Genomic DNA, 20,635 nt, shown 5'->3' on the forward strand with positions numbered 1-20,635 from the left:
GGTCCAATGTGTGTGTACTCTGAGGACAGAGGGTGGTGGAACAGTCTGATTTCACCAGTATACTGCAAGTCGGGCTTGTTCCCGCCACTTATTGTACTTGTTATACCGCAGATTGTAGGTGAGAGACGAACTGGATATTAGAGTTTCACCGTCACCTGCATGTCACGCTGTTCTCTGCAACTTCCTCATATTTTGCAGCTTTGACAGATTTCAACGGTCGCCCGCCCCATCCTGGAAGAGAGACAGATACAAAAACCAATCGTAACACGACGATTGGTATCAGACCCCGCCTTTATAAGACGGACGTTATCATAAGCCAATCAGGAGCCTGGCTGTCGAGCCTCCCAACCAGAGACGGATTTCCGAACCAAGTGTAGCAAATAGGCTGTACTTTGTTTACGTCCGGTTGGTTAGCTGACAGCTGTTGTAGCGCTTTCCCCAAATAGTCAGCGGTTGTTTCATGTCTGTGGTGGCTGGCAGGTGCTTCGTAAACTTTGAAAGGCTCTCCTGGTCGTCGATGATGGGATGTTTTATTGAATGAGGGGGACCCGTTAGATGCCGACAGGAGGATGAACTCCATCACCGGTCGGGTTCTCGCCATCCCCGCCGCCTCTGTCACCAACTCTGGAGCTTCATCCTCTCGAGCCTTACATGTAGAGCTCACCTCCCAGCAGGTAAATGCCTCCCTGACCCCCCGACATGACGGTGACTCGGGCTGCATTGAAACAAATTGAAAAACAAAAACAAAACACGGAGCAGTCGCCTCAGTGTGTTGAATACTAGTTGGCTACGACAGTTACAACTGCTGGCCGGAGGAACACAGCAGGCCTGTCAGGCTAGCTAGTTAGCTCAGAACTGCTAACTTCCAGTTAGCTAGCTAGAGATAAATGTCACTGTTTGACACCACAGACACACCGGAGGCAGTCAAATCGCTGTCGGGCATTACAGAGACCGACTTTTTTAAGATTGTGTTGCCAAATTTTGGGGGTAAATATCATTCGGCTCCTTTAAAGAGTGCTCTACGCTAGTATGCTGCTGCTAATGGTAACCTAAGTTGGCGTTGTGTCAGCACCCAGGTGACAGCTCAGTGGAAGGGAAACTTGCATATGTCATTACAATGCGGTGTACTATTTTACTGTGTAGAGGTATTCGATTGGGTGTCAAAACTGCCGAGATCGAGTATTAATGACATTAATTTCGTGTGAAGTCGGTCGTTTCTTTGAAAACATAAGAACATAGTTTTTATTTGTATTCGTTCGGTCATTCATTCATTCATTCAGATGTGTAAAAAGTTGATAGTTCACTTCATACCACTTCAGGAAACAAAGTGTCTACAGCTGCGAAGCAATGCAGGATGTTGCTCCACTTGCACTGCAAATTTGTCAAAATGAAGTTGACTCGAGTAAACTGTGAAAACTGATCGTGGAAATGAAAGGGTTTCATAATTTAAACTTGGTTTTTATAAAGCGTTCCATCAGCATTACACCCCCAGTACTGTTGGGTTCATCGTGTGGGTTATGTTGCCCTTCTAGTTCAAAATCTCCCATCCTCATACACACTGGGAACTACACTTGGTGGGCATGACTTATACTAGGAGTTTCTACTCAAGATTTGTGAATGAATTTTGAACTTTGCTCACAAACCTGGCAAAGCCGCAGGGCAACTAAGGCTCATCAGGCCACTAACCATAAGTGTTGATGCTGGCCTTGATTCACCGTTTTACTCAGCAAAGATTTTTTTTCATTGTACAAAAGCGCAACTTCAAGTGTAACATAAAAATTTGATTGAAATTAGTTATTTTCATCATGTTGTTTTGAACATTTCAAAAGAAAATCTTATTTTTTTTTTTTTTTGACTTTTAATTATATGCTTGTGTATTTGAATAAGAATATCAATTTCCTTCAGGATGCACTTCTCTGAGATAGTAAATATGTCATTTTTTGAGGCAGTTGCAGAGGTTTAGATGCAAAATTTAATCAATGCTTAAAGTTATGATTGATGTCAGCAGTATATTATGCTTAGCTAGCAGTACTTTAAATACAATGGTAGGAACTTGGCATGCCTGTTTTGTTGGACTCCATTAATTTTACTAGTGTCTCTACAAAAACTGGAACTAAGATAACCTTGAATTAATCTACATGTAGATTAAGGCACTTTCAGGGTGTTGTTTTAGAGAGTTCTTGTTGTACGAAACTATTTTAAACCCAGAGCTTATATTTGGTTCACCTGGTCCAATTATTGAAAAAAAGAAGGCATTAAGTTACTGTATCATAGATATCAACCACCTTACATACCACAATTAAATGTTTTTTCAATTTATAACACATGATCAGTTAATACTGATCTTAACATGTCTCCGCTTGTAGTATAAAGAGGAGATGCTGACCCACCATGAAGTTTCATATGGCATGTGTACCTACAACCTTTTTACTTTGCCTGTGGTCCACATTAGCCCACTGATGTTTTTAAGGGGGGAGGGGAGGTTAAAAGTCCCCTGTGGAACAATCAGTGTTTTTGTTTCTGCAGCCCTTAATCTTAAAGGGAATCCCATGACTTAGATTTAGTCTCAGTATGGCTGCAGGAGGCCTAGCCTGCTGGTCAGGGGAGAAGTGCTGTGGCGACATGTTTGCCTGAAGCAGGAACTTGCCAGACAACAACTCTGTGCCTTGTGTGTGCCCATGCACACAAGCACACTTGTTTTTCAAGCCATAATTTGTTATACATCAGCGTTTACTATTAACTATAATATTTTTGCTGCAGTGGGTGACACTTTCTGTATCTTGGCTCTTGGAGGCAGGCCACTGAATTGGTTTCAAATGATAAATTGCTGGAAGTTCAGGTGGTTGAGTGGTTAGTGTGCATACCATGTAACCACGTTTTTGTGGGTTTGAATCTGGCGAGGGACATATGTTGCAGGTCAGTCCCTCTCTCCATTTTTCCTGTTGACCTCTGCCATTTACTGTCTGAAATGAAGGTAACCCCCCCTCCCCCTTTTAGAGCTCAGGTTGATACATTTTTCATGTGACTGTCATGACTGATCATGCCTGGTTCGTTCCAACATGAAATTGTTGGGCTTTTTTTGTTTGAACTGCTGACATTTGATAGGATGTCACAGCTGGTGGTGCCTCAGTGGTTGAGAAATTATTTCTATTTCTGGTGGGTTCATTATGGGCTGGATGATGTGATAACTTAATTGATCCCAACAGGCAGTGCCTTTCACTTGTCCTGTGGGCCAGTAAGGATTCTGTTTCTTCAGAGCAGCTTAGGTAATATTTACCCCCTGTCACAAGATCTGAATACAACTGAACAGCTCTCAAGTCTGTTTATTGTATGATATGAATATTTTATAATATGTCTGCTGTGTCTATCCTCACACTCTGCCCATGTCTTTCAATCTATCTTCCCCTGCTGAACAGAGACGATTACGTCATCTTCGGAGCATCGCAGCCAGAAACATTGTCAACAAGAATGGTTCCCCACTGCTGGACACATACTTCACCCTCCACCTCTGTATAGAAGACCGAATATCTAGAGGTCAGTGTGAGCATGCATGCTTGTTCTGTTCAGTTATCTGCAATTGAATAGGTAGACGTGCAAAAAAAACCAAAACAAAAAAACAATGATTTTCCACCGCCTTTGAGTTCATACAGCTATTGTGTGATCACAGTAATAAATCATGATAGATATAAATTAAGATTTCTTTGATATGGTGTGTGATTAGTTCTGTTAGAAAGTCACCATTAAATAGTTTTATCTTTTTTCAATTATCTGGACACAAACTTCAATCAGGAAAACACAGAATCCCTAAGCTGGAAGTTTTATCAAATGACACTTCATTTTTTTTAAGAGATAATCTATTCAGAACTTAAAACTGTGAATCTGAAAACACACCCATAATCCAGTGCAGCACCATGGGCTGTCATAACATCCTTAGTGTAAGAAACAACTTCAGTACTTAATTGTAAATCACATTCAATGCATGCCTTGTGGTTTGTGTATTTGCTTTCCATTAGAAACTTTTCATTAGTTATATTTTAGGGTAGATTTTAATGTATGCTTTTTAATCAACATTCTTTGATGTTTTTATTTATTTATTTTTTTAGGTTTTTACAAGAGTGAAGTCATTAGAGACTCACTGGTGAGTACACTTACTTGACCTTCATCTGCAATCTGCTGTCATCTGTATCTATTAGTTAGTTCACTCGTTATTATACATGGTGCCATTATATAAAAAATCTCTATGTATTTTTCTGATGCCACAGCTGCTCATTTATACCTGCTGCTTATGTGGCATTACCACATTAAGCCTCCTTGTTTGACTTTAACTTTCCTTCAAGTGCTTTTCAAGCATCACAAAGTCATGTGCTGTGGAAACACAATTTGTTGAAAGAACTGTCAGCCTATGAGCTACATCAAATATGATAGGTACTGTTCCCTCAATCAGCTGTCTGATTGTTAACATCCACATAAACATTATTCATCTGCTGTAAATCTGTATATTACAGGACATTAATAAATGTGCAAGTAACCCATCTCTTGATTACCATTTCATTTTCGTCATCTGCATATCAGAAGCCACTTCACATGTGGCTTCTAATATGCATGTGGCTTCTAAAGAAGGAGCAAGGGATATCAAGCCATTAGTGTCAAGCCTGCTGCCTAGTGTTGAGCTGACCTAAGCTCCTTTCCAGGCATACTGTTCAGTAACCTTGGCAAACAACTGTAAATGCACTCCTGTCATCTCACAGTCCAATATCCTGCTGTTGAATTTTATGTCCTTGCTGACATTAGGTTTTTTTTTAGCATTCTCTCTCCTTCCTGTTATCATTCATCCAGACAAGTGTTTCTGGTCAGTCTTCCTGTTGTCATTGCTCCTTTGTGCTTGACTTCCACTCCTCACTCTCACTAGTTCTGCCAGCCATTGTCTTCTGTGGATTGAACTTTTGCTTTTGATATTTTTCTCCAGCCAGTCCTTGAAAGGGGCCCAAAGTGAAAGCGACTTTCCTTCTGATGGAAGGATATTGTAGATAATTGAATGATGTAAATTGCCAGATTGCTTTATCGAAACATTGCTCAGTGCTGCCAGCCTGGAGGCTCAAGGGCAAAAAACATATTGCAGTAGAGATCTGACTTTAAGGCTTATTTAGACCAAGATTACTCAATTACTCTTGAATGGACAGAGGTCACATTATACCAATGAATTTGTCTGACAGAAGCAGTCCTGTTTGTCTTACGTGAACAGTAGCTTTCCTTAAAATGTGTCTTCTGAATTCCAGAATTATTCCGATCCTGTTTTGAATCTTACAACCAATCTGATTGTACTGATGAGCCATTATGTCAGGCATTTAACATACTCATAGCAATGACCCCCACGTGCATGTGTACATATTTTTCAGAATCCAACTTGGCGGAGCCTGGACTTTGGCATGCTGCCAGACCTTCTGGACACCTCAGTGTCTTGCTTTGTGGTGAGGATCTGGGGAGGACAGGAGGAACAGTATCAGCTCCTCATAGAATGGAAGGTCAATCTGGATGGCCTCAGATACACGGGACAGCAGGTCAGCAGCCACATAATATAATATATATATATTTGTCAAGGTTTCCAGTGTGGGACAGGACACATGGGGAGCTACAGTATAAGTGGTGAGAGAAAAAACAAAACACCTCTCATCAAAAACAGAATATGAAGTTCCTGAAGATTATACCAATAACAATGGAGAAAAACATGCAGTTTCTGCAGGAGTCAATATTTGAAATGTATAGTAGGCTAACTTTTGAAGACATTCATTTTATTTATTGCTTGTTCAATCTATTGTAATATGATCAAGTCTAAAGTCTGACTGCACAGTACCATAAATCCTGATCTCAAGAAAAATGTGATTCTACTTAACTACATCAGTTCAATGTTTCTGTTGCAACAATGTTTGCAATTCAAGATGGCAGACCTGATTTCAGTCACAGTCAGCTGATACTCAAACAAAACATTAATATACCAACCACTCTCAATACTATAGATACATTAAAACATTTGGCTGATGCCAAAAGGTAAGAAACTGCATTTGTTTTTCTATTTTCTTTCTTCAAATTTCAATGTATATGTAAGTGCTAAGGAAGTAATAAGTAATCAGTTTGTACACATTTGGTTATTCACACTGGCTTTTTTTCCTCAACTTTTTTGTACAATGAAACTCTTAAGTACTGAGACAAATAGCTCATAAAAAATAATAAAAGAAGTCAGCGTTGTTGCCATTCCATTACAGTGGGACTGTTTTCTAAACTCGTAAACAGATAGCACAGTGTCTCATTCACATCCACATGCCCACTGTCTTTGTTCTATTATACTCAGTATTCATAATGAGCCTCTGCTGTCTCAATTTGTCCACAGATTCGATCCAGGAACTCCAATGAGATCATATTTGGATTGAATGATGGCTACTATGCAGCTGACTTTGATCAGAAGGTACTTTGTCCATTTTCCTGAGCTTGTGCATCATAACAACCCAATCCTAATTCCGCTCTATTTTGGACACTGCTTGTGAGTGCCTTGACACTCAACCACTGACATGTGGTTGTTGCAGGATCATTCGGAGCGGAAGAAAAACAGTCTGCTGCAGGTTGACCAGAGTTCAGTCAGGAACTCTTACAGTGTTTTTTCTTTGCTCAGGTAAGAATCATACCATGCATCAGTCTAACATCATGCCAGGTCACCTCAGTTTTCATCCTACTGCTCAAACATTTCTTGTCTCATGCAGAATACGTTTTTATTTTTATATGTGTGTGTTTGTTTATTTTTGTTTTTTGTGTTTGTGTGCCTTTTTAGTTGTATTAAGTCATGTGTTTAGACATTCTCCTATCTCTGCAGCATTTTTATTTTTGTCCTGAGGGTGTTTTGTCCAGCAGATGGGGCCACAGGAAAGGCAACATTTACATAGACTCGTCATCAGGGAAGCTCTGCAGGACTCCAGTTTTGTTTAGGCCAGCAATCCACACTGTATTTCTTTGACATGATGGAAAAAATAGTTGAAATATATGGAACATTTTAAGGAATTCATCTTAATTAAGGCCCCTTATCAAGAGGCCACTGTCACACTTGGGATTGTGATTGCCATTCAAATGAAAGTACTTCAAGATGTTGAGTGTAAAGCCTGCAATACAAATGTACACCACAGGAAGGAGATGGAGATATGTTGTTGCTTGTTGGTAGGAGAGTCTCAGTACCGTAATTAAGAAAAAGCAGAGAGCAATGCATCTGTTGACAAACATACACTAGCTGTTGTTTATATTTAGATGTGGTAAAATGTAAACACCAGTGTCAGAATTACCAGGGCTTCCCCCGAGGGAAACCCACAGTTAACCAAAGCCTGATCACATAACAACATAATTACACTCAGTTCTGCCTAAATAAATGTGTATCTGCAAGCTTCAAGTTAAACACTGCCAAAATAAGATAAGGATCCTGTCATTAGGCATATTATGAAAGCTTCAGACAGCGTTTTCCATCCATAAGAATTAAGTAGGGGGATATAAATGCGTCACAGGCCCTACATGTGTCAAGAAAAAGGAAGTTATGCCAAAGCCAGCTGAACAGCAACAGTGATCCTTCATCCAGAAGTGGTCACAGTGTATGTTTATGAGCTTCCCTCTCCAGCAGCTAGCAGAGAAAAAAAAAATAATACAATTTTTGAATCATAAATTTTATGACCCCTGCTCTTACTTTGTCTATTACTGCAGCCTTCTTCTGCATTCTCTTCTGTCCATACCTAGTGGGAATAAGAGTTTATCACACTTAGATTGATCCCCCTCATCCCTCACACTACTCTGCTGTTGCTCCTCACCCTCTCAGAGTTTTTACTTGGCTTAGTGAACTCATGCAAATGGTTTATGAGCATGTACTCTAGAATGATTCATCAGATATTGTTCCTCATAGCCCCCTATGGTATATAATGGCATATATTTCTATATATAATTTCTATATATAATCTTCTCAGTTTCTGACTTGCAGAGCTCTGAGCTCTCTCTTTCAAAATAAATCAACTCTTCTATAGCACTCAGTAGGAGTGCTGCTCATAGAAACTTTTTGCAATCTCTGCTTTTTTTTTATTGCTTCATCTACTTGGTTGCATGCATTAATAAATTATATATGGGAGCACATATTTATATGCCACGACCATACTCTTTTTATCATATAGTAGGGTGTGGTGTGGTGTGGTGATTGACTTTGTATGCCTAATAACCTATCATAAGAATAAGGTTTTGCAATTACAGGGTTACACCAAAGTAGTGAACCTAGTAGTGGATAAATTGGGCATAGACCAGGAAAGAACTGGTTTATGTTAGATCTGGATCTCTTTCAAGGGCCACAGCAAAAACTTATCTTTAACAGTGTAAATTTGAGCATTTTCTGACATTCCCATAAAAGTAATGTTTGAATCTTGATTATAAAAAAAATTCAAATTACAAATAAAATTCTCATTTATCTCATTTATCATTTTGGAATCTCTGTCTTTGCACATTGGTGCAGAACCAGGTAATAATCCAGATAGTACACTTTAATACTTTTTAATACTGTACATATGGTACTATCAGCACTTAGGACATCAGTATTTAATTTAATGTACAACTAAAAAGTTATACAATAACAGCTTTTGTGACATAGCAATGAAACATGTCATCCTGCTGTAGTGCTCTATGAACTATATAATGCTGATGACATAATTTCACACAGGTAATAAAGCCACACGGTACATGTACATTAATAACAGATGACAGATCAGATGATAAAGCTGAGATGAGAGGACATGTTAGATTGTTTCTCCTTGCTGGGGGTATGTGCTTTGCTGAGTGCCATTCTAAATTCTATTGTGTCTTTTCCATGCACTAAAGGTCTTATTTTTTTTACTCTTTGGACAGTGATGCATGTCCACAAGGGAAACCCACGTTGTCAGATATTCTCAAACAACTATTCTGTTCTATCCTTTGGCCTATTGCAAAGTGCTTTCTTCAGCTCATCCTTTGATTGACAAGGATGAGCGCTACTTTGTTCAAAGTGCGCTGATCTTGATTAATGATGGTAATTTGTCAACAGGCTCGCAGTCTGTTTTTCTGCCCAACTCCAGTTAACAACACCGCTCACTTCTGTGTGAGAGTAGCATGGTGATGTGGGCAAGCAAACACAACACGTCTCAGATGGAGAGATGAAGTGGGAGCATACAGATCATCAATCAGCAAACTCTTGTCTTGTCAAGCGAGGCTGAGATAGAAGTTTAGCCAAATCTTACAGCCTAGAGTGGGCCCCTGTCTGCCTGGGAAGAAAGAAAGCCAAGACAGTGACGAAAATGATCCAGCTATTCAAAGAAGTTGTTTTATCCCTTGTGTAGAGACTATTAACACAGGTTCGGATGTTCCCCAACCCCTCACACATGCTTCCCTGTCTTACCTGAAAAAGGCCTGATATGTGAGCTGGAAGGAAGGAATAGAATGGGTGACAAAACTGACTCCCTGCCATCATATATGAGAGAGCGGCATAGTGGGCCTCTTTTCTAGTTTATAATGCTTAGAGGCCATCTTTAATGGTCTAATGTGTTTCTGAATGTCACATTGGAGTGGTGGGTAAGTGGAAGTGCTCCAGCAGGGCGACAGTTCTTTCTCACTTCAGTGAGTCTATTTGACATCACCATTGTGGATACGGAATGTTGAAATCTCAGGTCTACAGTAAAACAGCCCTATGTGACTTTTGTTAACCATTCGTAGGACACAATATTAACAGTTCAGCAGTGTGACATTGTCGATTGAAGTTGTCTCAAACTTTTGGAGCTTAAAGCAGAAACTCTCTTTACCCCCGCTATGATCAGAGCCATGTGTTGCCTGCGTATCCAGATTTGCTTGTGTGTCTAATACGTGCCAACAGAATGGGAGGATCTCTCATTCCCTACAGGCTGTTGATGTTGAAACACCTTCCCTGAAGCAGCAAGAGAGGTCTATCTGTCAGCAGGTCAGACTCTGCGATCAGTGCTCTCAGTCACAGGAAGCCATCATGGTGCTGTGTTGGACAGGCAGACTGGGATGGAGACTACAACTGAGCCTGAGGTCTTAACTATCGGCAGCAAGACTACAGAAACAAACTGAAACCTAAGCTTTAAATCAGTGTGGACATATGGATGTGAATGCTTTTGTTTCATTTCACACGTCTGAAGTGGACTTACTGGAAATCAAAGTAACACTCATATATATGAAACGCATTAGCCAGTCTTGGGTTGTTTTTTCAGTTTAGGCAGCACTGTATTAAGTATATGCCCTACTGTGTGTCTGGTATATTTTCTCTCATTTTTTTAAATCTGAGATTACATTCTCCTATGATTAAGGCCATAGCTGTGTATCTTTTTAGATTTTCTGCCATTCCCACTAACTGCCTTAGTTTCTCATTAGCTGTAGCAAACATTGCAGCCTCCTTACTAGTTTCCAAGCAGTGCTACAAGTTATCTCAGTTTAAGTTCATTCATTCCTCCTTTTAAAGCTATTCCTTAACCTAAAACTAAATTTCATGCTTCAGCCACTATTTGTCTTTTGTGCCCTTTCAAACAAAACATAGTAGGCTTTGACAAACACAAATGATAGCAGAAATTTGTATATACAGTACAATTTTGTCATAATTTGTTTTCAGTGCACTAAACTAGGCAACGTAAACAACTAAGCCTAACAGTTTGAAATTTTAAATGTCAGAAAGGAAAAAGGAATGCAGATTGGCGATCCAAACTTCTAAAATGATCTGAGTTTGTGACCCCTTTTTGGCCCTTTGGAGACCATAAAATATCTTACCTCAAGATCTCTTAGGCTTTCCTGCATTTCTGTTGTAGTCGTAAACATCGCTTATAGCAACTCAGCAGGTTGCTGCACAAAGACATCTGCCTGGAGGAGTCCATATGCAGGCTCGCCAGAGAAAGCTCACTCCAGTAATCTTATCTTCCATTCCATATATATGGAGACAATGCTGAGATGAGGGGAATAGCAAGTAGTTAAATATATTGACATTCTTTGGCAATGAGATATAGACAGAATTTACAAGTGCTGTTTTTGGTGCTTTTCTGGTATGGTGCTGCCAGCTTTGTCCTTTGCAAAGGTGTGATAGAGGGACATTATTTCCAATATGTTGTCTCAAAATACCTCAAGGCTTGTTTTGAATTGGGTAATTGGCTTCCCTGTTCGCCCTGTACTGTTTGAAAAATGGTTGCTGGAAATGAATTCAGCACAGTCATTAGTCCTTGAGTTTGTTTCCTCTGACCCAGGTTTGTTTGACAACTGCATTGGGCACACTTGCATGTGATGTACAGCTGGAAAGCTGGCTGGGTCACATGATGTTTAATGCATTCAGAATACTGCTTTGGAAAAATTCTATGCATATGCCTGCTCAGTATGAACCAGTTAATCAGTTTCCTGAGATGATTACTAATATCTCACTTAATGGCTCCTTTTAGTTTTGACTATTCCCTGTCTCCCTTTCTCTATCAGCCACAAACATTGTTTGAGTTAAATTGAAGTATTTATCCAGAACATTTCTTTCTTTGTCTCAAAAGAAACTGTGTGCTCCAGGTGTCGTCTTCTGATCTTCATGTATTTCTCTTACATGTCTCTGTAAGCCAGATGGCACATGCACACATTATTTGCTGGTTCCTGCACAATGCTGATAGCTAAGGTGCAGATGCTGGAGCACAACATTGCATGTAAACCGTGGCAAATATTTATTTGAATATAATCAGTAAAGTTAAATGAACAGAAAATGGAAGACCTGTGTTGGGAGAGGCTCCTAAATATATTGATGTCCAACCATAAGAAGAAATTAGTCTTTATTAACTGTTTTTTTTAATGCATTTAATTTAAATGGAAAAAAGATATAATTTCTTACCACTTTAAAAGCCCACATTCATGGCTTTTTGCAGGATGCTTCCTGTTAATCAAAATATCTTGAAATTTCAAAAACACAAGTTTCATCTGACACCCCTGCAGGATCTTGTGCCACAGTCAAAGGGGCAAATGTTATTGTTTTCCTGATGTTTATCGCCCTCAGGGTTTGAGTGCACAGCCTCAGTCATAACTTCCTGCAAATCCTGCGTGGCAGAGTTGTTAGTACAGCTCATGCAGCGGAAAAGGAGAGTTGTCATGGCTCGGGAGAAGGACAGCTGTTCTCTACATGTTTGCCCAGTGATTAAACTGTTATCTCACTGAGGGTGTACAGTGGGTGACCCTCTGCCCCCTGCTGGTCTACAGCTTGTGATAAGGTGTGATGGGCAGGCAGGTAGAGGTAGACATGCGTGAAACGAGGAGAGGAGATAACTATTCTCACCTGGGGGAAAGGCCATATCAGATTCTCTCATTGCAATCACCTAAACAGATGAAGCTGTCAAAACAAATTTGCCCTGATGTTCCAATGAACTATCTCCAACTGTTATCAATGTCACCTCAGACAGATTAAAAAACTAGGGTGAAAAACATGAGATGATTTCCCTGTTTAACTCCTCCCAAAAGATCTCTACGTCGTCAGAGATTTTTTTTTTTTTTTTACGAGAAAGAGGCAATAATATCCAAAGACTATGTGACTTTCCCCGCAGGATTGGTAAAATGACCCCCCAAACTGGAAACCTCTTTAAAAGAGCCTCTTACATTAATCCACCCAAGAGGCAATTTCTTGAAGACTCAAAGAAAGCGCATATGTAAGAAAAACCCTGTTCACATCACCCTCATGACCCAAACCACAATCTCCTGTCTTTGTCTGCTATAATCACTGTCTCCTCTTTCTCCTTGTGTCTTAGGAACTGCACTTCAATCGGTTCAGTTGTTCAAAGGCTAGTGAGTGAACACTGTTCACTGTTAATAGGAAGGAGAAAAGCAACAAGCAACTTCATTAAATACTGAATCGAAGATTCTTAAAGTTTTCAACTGCCAAAATTGCGGTTATAGTGTACATTAGACAGTATTTAATTTACTGTGAATTTCAGGACTGCATGGTGGGAACGCAGGGACAACAGGAGCTAGTCAAATCTTTACTGGGGGCCCAGAGAGCTGAGCAATTCTATATCCATTGCTGCATAAGAAAGTGGTGTCACACACGGTGGGCATTGAGACATTTAGCTAGAAGCGGATGATTTAACACCAGTTTGACAGCATGACTACCGTTTCCCAGCTCCGCCTTTTGTCATTCCTCTGTAACTCATTGTCACCATATGGGATTGTTGATTGTTGATGGGTTGGTTGGTGTGCCTTGATTTGTGTTGAGGAAGGCTTTGTCCCTGTGCCATAGAATTCTTGTAAACTGGAAGGAGAAATATCGAGAGACCCAGATGTTATGAGCAGAAACATTTATTGAACCTTGACCAATGAAAAGAGAGAGATACACAATTTGTAACCTACACTGTGTGGTTACAACAAATTGAAGGGTACCTTATGATAAAATGTCCTGCTTTTTGACCTTTGTAAACTTTTGTGTAACTGGGGTGGAAAGTATATGAGTTGCCTGACTGTCAAGACTATTACTTTTTCCACCACAGGCTCTTTCTGACCTATATCTAGGACCTGTTTCATTGTCCTAGTTGCAATGGCAGCTGCCAATGGGGATCAGGCAGAGGTTTCGTTGCAGGGGCACGAGAGATAAACTATGAACTGTTGACTATAGAGAGTGATCAGTGTAAAAACACTATCTAAATATCATTAAGGAGGAGAAAATCCCCCACTCTGGATTTGAAGAGAATATCTTTTATAAGTGTACTTGCCCTATGACTGATTGCCTAGAAAATGTGCTGGCTGGTCCCTTGTGTACTGATATTGCTGCCCCCTATGTCAGTCATAACAGTGACATTGCATTTGGAAACAGGCCACTGTCTTTGTGGCTTCAATTAATTTTAAGGGTTTTTTTCAGACAATGTTTGATTTCATCTTGGGACTAGGTTATTAGAAAATAATACAGATTAAATGTTTGTGGTATTTAAGAAGTGGTTACTAGTATTTCATATTTTGGCCTAATGAACTGTCGGACTTTTATTATTAGAAACTTTCTGAATGTTGTTTTTATGAACTTTTGTATCATGTCAAAACTAGCCATTAACTGTTACATTTTTGAAGACCCAGCTGTCATATGAGAACAATAAACATCAACCTCAGTAAATAAGAAGATGAAACAAAAGGGGATAACAAAAACATTGCACAATGAGTCATCCACATGAGGACAGTCATGATTCTTATACTGCTGTCCAAACAGTCACTGCAAAAATCCAAGCAAAAAGAAATGAATTGCTGCTGTTGTCATAACACTGATGCTCAGTTTTCATTAAGCCAGTCAATTTAGTGGCCTCTTGAAAGCACTGCTCCAACATAGAGTTGTGCGTGCAGCCCACCATGTTTCAAACAATAATCTGGATAGTAACTTTTTCTCTCCCTTCTGTTGCTGCAGGCTTCACACAGCCCAGAGAGCCATCAAGCAGACCCAAGTGACAGTGCAGAAGATTGGGAAGGAGATTGAGGAAAAGCTAAGGACGACAGCAACCTGCACAGAACGGGTGAGCACAGTCACCCACCCGTAGGAATTTTGAACGCATCAGCAACTCAGTCATTTTCCATGTTTAGGCAGCTTAGCGCCTTATCCTCAACAGCAGACAGTGTGGTTTTATCAGTTTATGCTTGAATGAAAATATTTTAATATCATGTGATTTTCATGTTTTTGAAAAATATATAATGATGTTGGGTAATTTGAGGTGTGATGTTTTGAAAGCACAGTTAATAACAGCAGGGGAGTAATTGTTGTGATCAGCAATAACACGCCTCCTGCCTTTTACACAAATAAAAATAATCAGTAGACTGTGTTGAGCTCAATGCCTATCAGGATTTGAGTACTTGTATTATCCAAATCCCCAGTTCTAATTATTATGTGAAGTAATGTGAGATATAATTATAACATTTGGAAAGCTCTTGTAACTTTTTCTTCTGACAGCTCAATTGAAATGTTGAGCAATAATCCATCTGTCAAAATGATATCTTGACCAAAATCCTCTGTTTGTGTTTTCACCTGTTGTCATAATCTGGTCTGTGATCCAAAGAAAAAGCAAGAAAGCATTTTTAACATTTTTGAAATTGGCAGTCACACAGCTGTGAAAAAAGGATCAGTGATCCCATGTTTGACATTGTGTTTAATGTAAACACTCATTTCAAAAACATCCCCTATCTTCTGCTGTTATAAAAGCCCCGAGGCTGTGACACTTTGCTGTTTACATCCTTTAGGTAGACTCATCTTTTGTAGGAAGGCATTTGTCTGGTTAAACAATAGCATACCTTACATGCTGAAATACACTTTGTGCTAGCGGGATGTTTTTGTGTCCATATAGTGTGTGTGTGTTGTGTGTGTTTTTGGACAAATACCAAATTTAAAGGTTTTTAGTGCCTCTTTAGACAGCTGTTACAGCTGTTGCTTTCCATCTCGCTCTGAATTGGCTTTTCATATGGTTCATTTTTTGTTCCTTTACCCAGACTTCACCCGACCTACTAAAGCAGCTCTGCTATAGCCTACTTTGGCCTTCCCACAAAAACATTGAGGCTCCATTCTTTTACCACAAAGGATCTCTTTCAAAAACTTGTCTCTGATATTTCCCCCTCAGTGACACATTCATTAAAAGACTTTTCAGAGCTCACATCAGCTAATAAATCACATAATCCTCTTCCTCTACCTTTCTGTAAAAAACCAGCAACTTGAAGTGAGTGGAGCATTGTGTGGCTCTTCTAAGGGTTTGCCTCATTGCTGTTGGAAAGCACTGTACGATCCTTCTGTCCGAATCATGGTGAGCATGGATCAAAGAAATACAGAGTGGAGGCTACCAACCCCAGCACATGGCCCTTTCACCCTCTCACCCACACGCTGCCATTAATCTGCTGGGCTATAACATGCCCCCCCTACGCCTGCTGCTTATTTACTCAGCTGACCCACTGCTGTTTGATGTTCAGTTGGAGTCAGACAGGCCCTGATGGTGGGTTAGAGTCTCTTTCACACACAGACTCACATGGCTGTGACCCACTTGTCAACTATGCCGCTCAGTGAAAGTGTAGAAGACTCATGGTTCGTGCCAAAGCCAGTGGTGGTTAACATGCAAGCATCAGGGTGCGACACATTGCAGAGATGGAGGCTCTATCAGTTCTCTCTCTGCGACTGATACCCCTCTCTGTTTGCCACAAAACCCTCAGAAGTCTTCAAGAAGAAGCATATCTGTGTTTCTTCAGATCCTACTCATGATCACAATCAAAGTGCATGCGTGTGAGAGATGCCACAGTCCATGTCGCTATCTGTTACCCTGTGAGCAAGTACACTCTCTCCCTTCTCTCCATTATCCATGCATTTTTCTATTTAATCTTAATGTTTTGCTCCCCTGACTGTTCAGTCTCATTCACACAGTTCTTGTCAGCTGTAAAATGTCCCTTTGTATGCTTTAAATATGCCCTATCTGTTCATTCAAACTTATCATTTTGCATTGTATGGTTCTGTTACCATCCAATCTCTCCCCTTCATCTACTGTATACCACATTCATATTTATCACTTCATGCATCCCTTGAGCTGATCCTCATTAGATGGTTAGCTAACTACAGGCTCTCCCTCTGCCAGATAGAGATGATGCCTGATGAAGGAACATCCCACAGAGAGTGTAAAATGTTGACTTGAACTCTGAGGCTGCTGCTGGTCAGGGAACATGTGGTGCGAGAGACACCTGTTGAAAGTTGTGGATTGATAAAGATGAAAACAGATACTCATCTGGAGTTGATGGACTTAATTGTGGTCCACGTCTGCATGTTTTAATAACCATTAAACAATTTGGTCACTGAACGCAAACATTGTTTTGCAAAGTCTGATTGCAGTATAAAAAAATAATAAAAGCATGCAAAGGCTACCATATATATGCAAATAGACAAACAATAGACGATGGGCATCATCATAACGGATAACATAAATTGAAGGAAAACATCGATTCACACTGCATTATATGAGTAAAAAGGGGTTAATGGTATTAGCTTGCCTAATTATTGTCACTGCAGATGTACGGGATTCTTAATGCTATAGAAAAGATATAATGCACTCTAATTTTGTAAAATTTTTGTAAGATCAAATGTAATTATGGTAAAAAAAAAATGCATTAATGGCATATAAATGAATATTACTTTTGTTACTTGCACACTTAATTAACTTTATTAATAGCTAATGACAGACTGTGCTATCCATTTATTATATCACAGATAAGTTTCCTCCTTTATGTGATTAAATAAGTGGTTATCATGGAATGAATTTAGCTATTGCTGTTATAAAACATATATTTAATAAGTAGATAAGTAGACTCCCCCTGCTGCCTTTCCATTGTGCACGGCACACTAGATACTACACTTTTTTATCATCACTCTGACTTTTTTTTTTTTTTTTTTTTCAGATTGTCTACCTTCTCTTTGGTTCGTGCTGCATGTCATAATTTCTTTTTTAACCCTTGTTCCACTATGAAATTTTTTTAATACCCAGTAAACCCATGCCACAATTTTCTTTTAATGTGATATTTATTTTGTTAAAAGAAGGTGATTGAACAGTTCTGAACGCCAATTCAAAATAATTACAAAGGGTGACACAGTCCTGTTTGATGATGCACATGAAACATGATTCAAGACTTTAATGCTGCTTGCACAGTACTATGCCCTGATTTAAAATTGAAAATTTTATTTGGGTCATCTATGGGGTGTTGGGGTATTGAGATAAAGATTTTCTTGCCTGATTGTCTACAGATCACTTGAACAGTTAAGCTAGACCTGATGGTTTTTAAGCCAGTTGATGGTTATTTATCTCATTTGCCTGCCTCCTTTACTTAAAGAAAAGGCTGTCTTCAAAAGTCAAGGATGCTTTCTGTTACCACAATCAGATTAAAAGTAAAGGCTGTAAGTCATCAGCCCCAACTGACTTATTTATTTATTTATTTTTTTGATCAATGGAACAAAGAGCCTTAAAGACTTAAAGATTTATGAAAGATGCTTCAAGAAAAGATCTGACTTTCAGATTTGTTTGCCCAGCAAGGCCTAAGATGATCAGAGACAGTTGGAGAACATTGAGCATTTTCAAATGTATGACCTGAAGAAATCAAATATGCATTGAAGGCATCACTTTTAGCCTACCTGTTCCAACTGAGATAGAGATAGAACCTTGTGCTACATTACTGGGTAAGGAGGCCGCCAATTCAGTTATTTGCTCGTATTCGCTCGTACCACACAGCATCCCTTTCATGCAGGGATAATGATATTTAGTAAAAGGGGAATGAGCAGTCTTGGTCTTTGACTTCCAACTTCCAAATAAATGCTCACATTCCCAGCTGATCCACAATACGCAGTATGTACAGACAAAGCAGCCCTTAACAAGTTTAATCAGGCGAAATAAGTGTACAGCTGTGGGGTGAACCTGGGTTTTGCGAGGTTTTATATCTAATATATCATATAATTTATCATTTGGGGAATGCGGTAATGGTGTGAGCAAAAACTAGGAGTAGGAGACAGTTTGTGGCATAAAAAAAATCTTGGAAAGAACCTTGACCTAATTTTACTCCAATACATCCCACTTGCATGTAGGTGCAGGCATTGCAGCTCAATACCTGCTGTTTCAATAGTTCCCATTAGCTATCTTTTTAACACTACTACTCATTGTTACTTCTTCTGTTCAAAACACTATTTTCACCTAATGCTTACATATACTAGTGCACATTTAGTGGTGCCAGGCTTCAATCACTGTTTAAATCTGTGTGCTTTGCTTGCATGTTTTTTTTATTTATTTATTTATTTATTTATTTATTTATTTATTTATTTATTATGGCATCTTCTCTCCTCCTGCTCTTGGTCTTCTCCACCCCCCTACTTTCCTCTCCTTCATGCTCTCTCCCTCTCTCTCTCAACCCAGCCAATTGAGGCTGATTAGATGTGTCTCAGTGAGCAGGTGCTGGAGCTGAGAATAATTGCAAAATTAAAATTTGAGAGTTGTAAATATAACTGTTTTAAGAAGCAGTATAAGCTATTGGGTATCACAGACACACATATAGAAAGCAAGAGAGAGAGACATTGAGCCTCATCTCCTCACATCTGCTTGCATTCTCACTTCCCATGTCCTTGCTATGATTTGGACTACTAAACCTTTTCACCAGTAACGCATCATCTGTCAGTGAGGTGTTATGGATAGATAAATCATTCTTCATCTTTCTGGTCATGAAATCTTAACAGTGGATTCTGGATTAGTGATGATGGGTATTGGATATATCTTAAATCAATATGACATGAGATCAACTTGTGAAAGCATGGCTTGTTTTTGAGGGAGCTAATAGGACTTTGGTGGGGTTAAGTCTTTTTAAAGGGTTACTGCTCTTCACCACTAAATATTTTTCTTCTCTCCCTCTGTCTGTTTTCTTTCCATACCTGTTCTATCCTGTGTTTGCTCTGAGCAGAAGAAAGAACGGGAGTGCATGCAGTTGCGTATAACTGTGCTACGCAGTGAGCTGCAGCGACAAAGGAAGGCGCTCGGCAGGGAGATAGACCTGCGTCAGAAGGAGAGGGCGCAGCTTCAGAAGAAAGGTAAAGCAAAGGGATCAGGCACAACTGGTAGACAGGACTAATGTGCCTGTAACACCACAGTACAAGTTTTATTGTTGTACTCCTTTCTCAAATGGATGGTGGTACATGGACTAAGTTTAATTTGCTTTATCATGAAATGTAGTATAAAATTGTTTTGAAGATGACTCAAATATATTCCAGTTGTACACTTCAATTGAGTTATATTAATTACATCATAGATGTATTGAAAAGTAAAAAGTAAATCAGTTGTTTCAGTCCTACTTAAACAATAATAGAATAGTGGATACAATAATAATGAGTCAGTCACAAGCAACAAAGCCAACAATATGTTGTGTTAATAAATACAGAGACACGTAAAACTACATATTGATCAATGTCGTCACTGGGTGGTTGCTGGAATTTAACACTGTTGATAATAAAAATGAAAAGCCCAGAATATTGTGTGTTGCATAAGAATCACATGACATGATCAGCGACTCCTTCTGCATCTCATTTAGTGTCTTTCTTGTTGCTCAATTCAAATCCATCTTATATAACAAGACGTGATTAAATGGCTCAAACATCTTTTGATGATTAACTCCGAAAGCCTGTTTCAGCTACTACTTTGATGATGAAAAGACGACATTTCATAAATGAACCATTATTTTGTTGTATATTACAGAGCATGGGACTAACCCAAATATTTTTCAGTCAGAGTTGCAATAATATGGTGAATTCCTTTTTTATTACCTATTAGAATAAGCAGATTAACCAACTTCTTTTATTATACCACATATTATTGCTTTGTTGCGTAATGCAAATGTCCTCAGTGATTGTTTGTTAATTTTCCATATTTTCCATATTAATATGACATCAGTTAGAGAAAAGACAAGTTAATGAGGCATTCATTATGAAGCTGGAGAACACACATGATGCTCTGAAATCAGCGTTAAAAAAAAAACCTAAACAAAAAACATTACCAGATCAGGTCAGGTTGAACCTGTGATTGGGTTCATCCAGAGTCAGCCAAGTCTTGAATGTAGCCTT

At 39.2% G+C, this 20,635-nt stretch overlaps 1 protein-coding gene across 2 annotated transcripts in view; it reads left to right on the plus strand.

Moving 5' to 3' along the window:
• The first annotated feature begins 396 nt into the window (after positions 1-396).
• Positions 397-20,635, plus strand: part of uvrag (UV radiation resistance associated gene) — a 76,137-nt gene continuing 55,898 nt past the window's right edge. For both annotated transcript variants that reach the window (XM_029520003.1, XM_029520004.1), the window contains exons 1-8: positions 397-674; positions 3,417-3,534; positions 4,104-4,138; positions 5,397-5,558; positions 6,386-6,460; positions 6,579-6,664; positions 14,438-14,543; positions 19,483-19,609. In XM_029520003.1, coding sequence (XP_029375863.1) covers positions 570-674; positions 3,417-3,534; positions 4,104-4,138; positions 5,397-5,558; positions 6,386-6,460; positions 6,579-6,664; positions 14,438-14,543; positions 19,483-19,609 — 814 coding nt within the window. In that variant the 5' untranslated portion in view covers positions 397-569. The remainder of the gene's footprint in view (positions 675-3,416; positions 3,535-4,103; positions 4,139-5,396; positions 5,559-6,385; positions 6,461-6,578; positions 6,665-14,437; positions 14,544-19,482; positions 19,610-20,635) is intronic.

This window comes from Echeneis naucrates, chromosome 14 (assembly GCF_900963305.1).
Source record: "Echeneis naucrates chromosome 14, fEcheNa1.1, whole genome shotgun sequence".
NCBI classification, from domain to species: Eukaryota; Metazoa; Chordata; class Actinopteri; order Carangiformes; family Echeneidae; genus Echeneis; species Echeneis naucrates.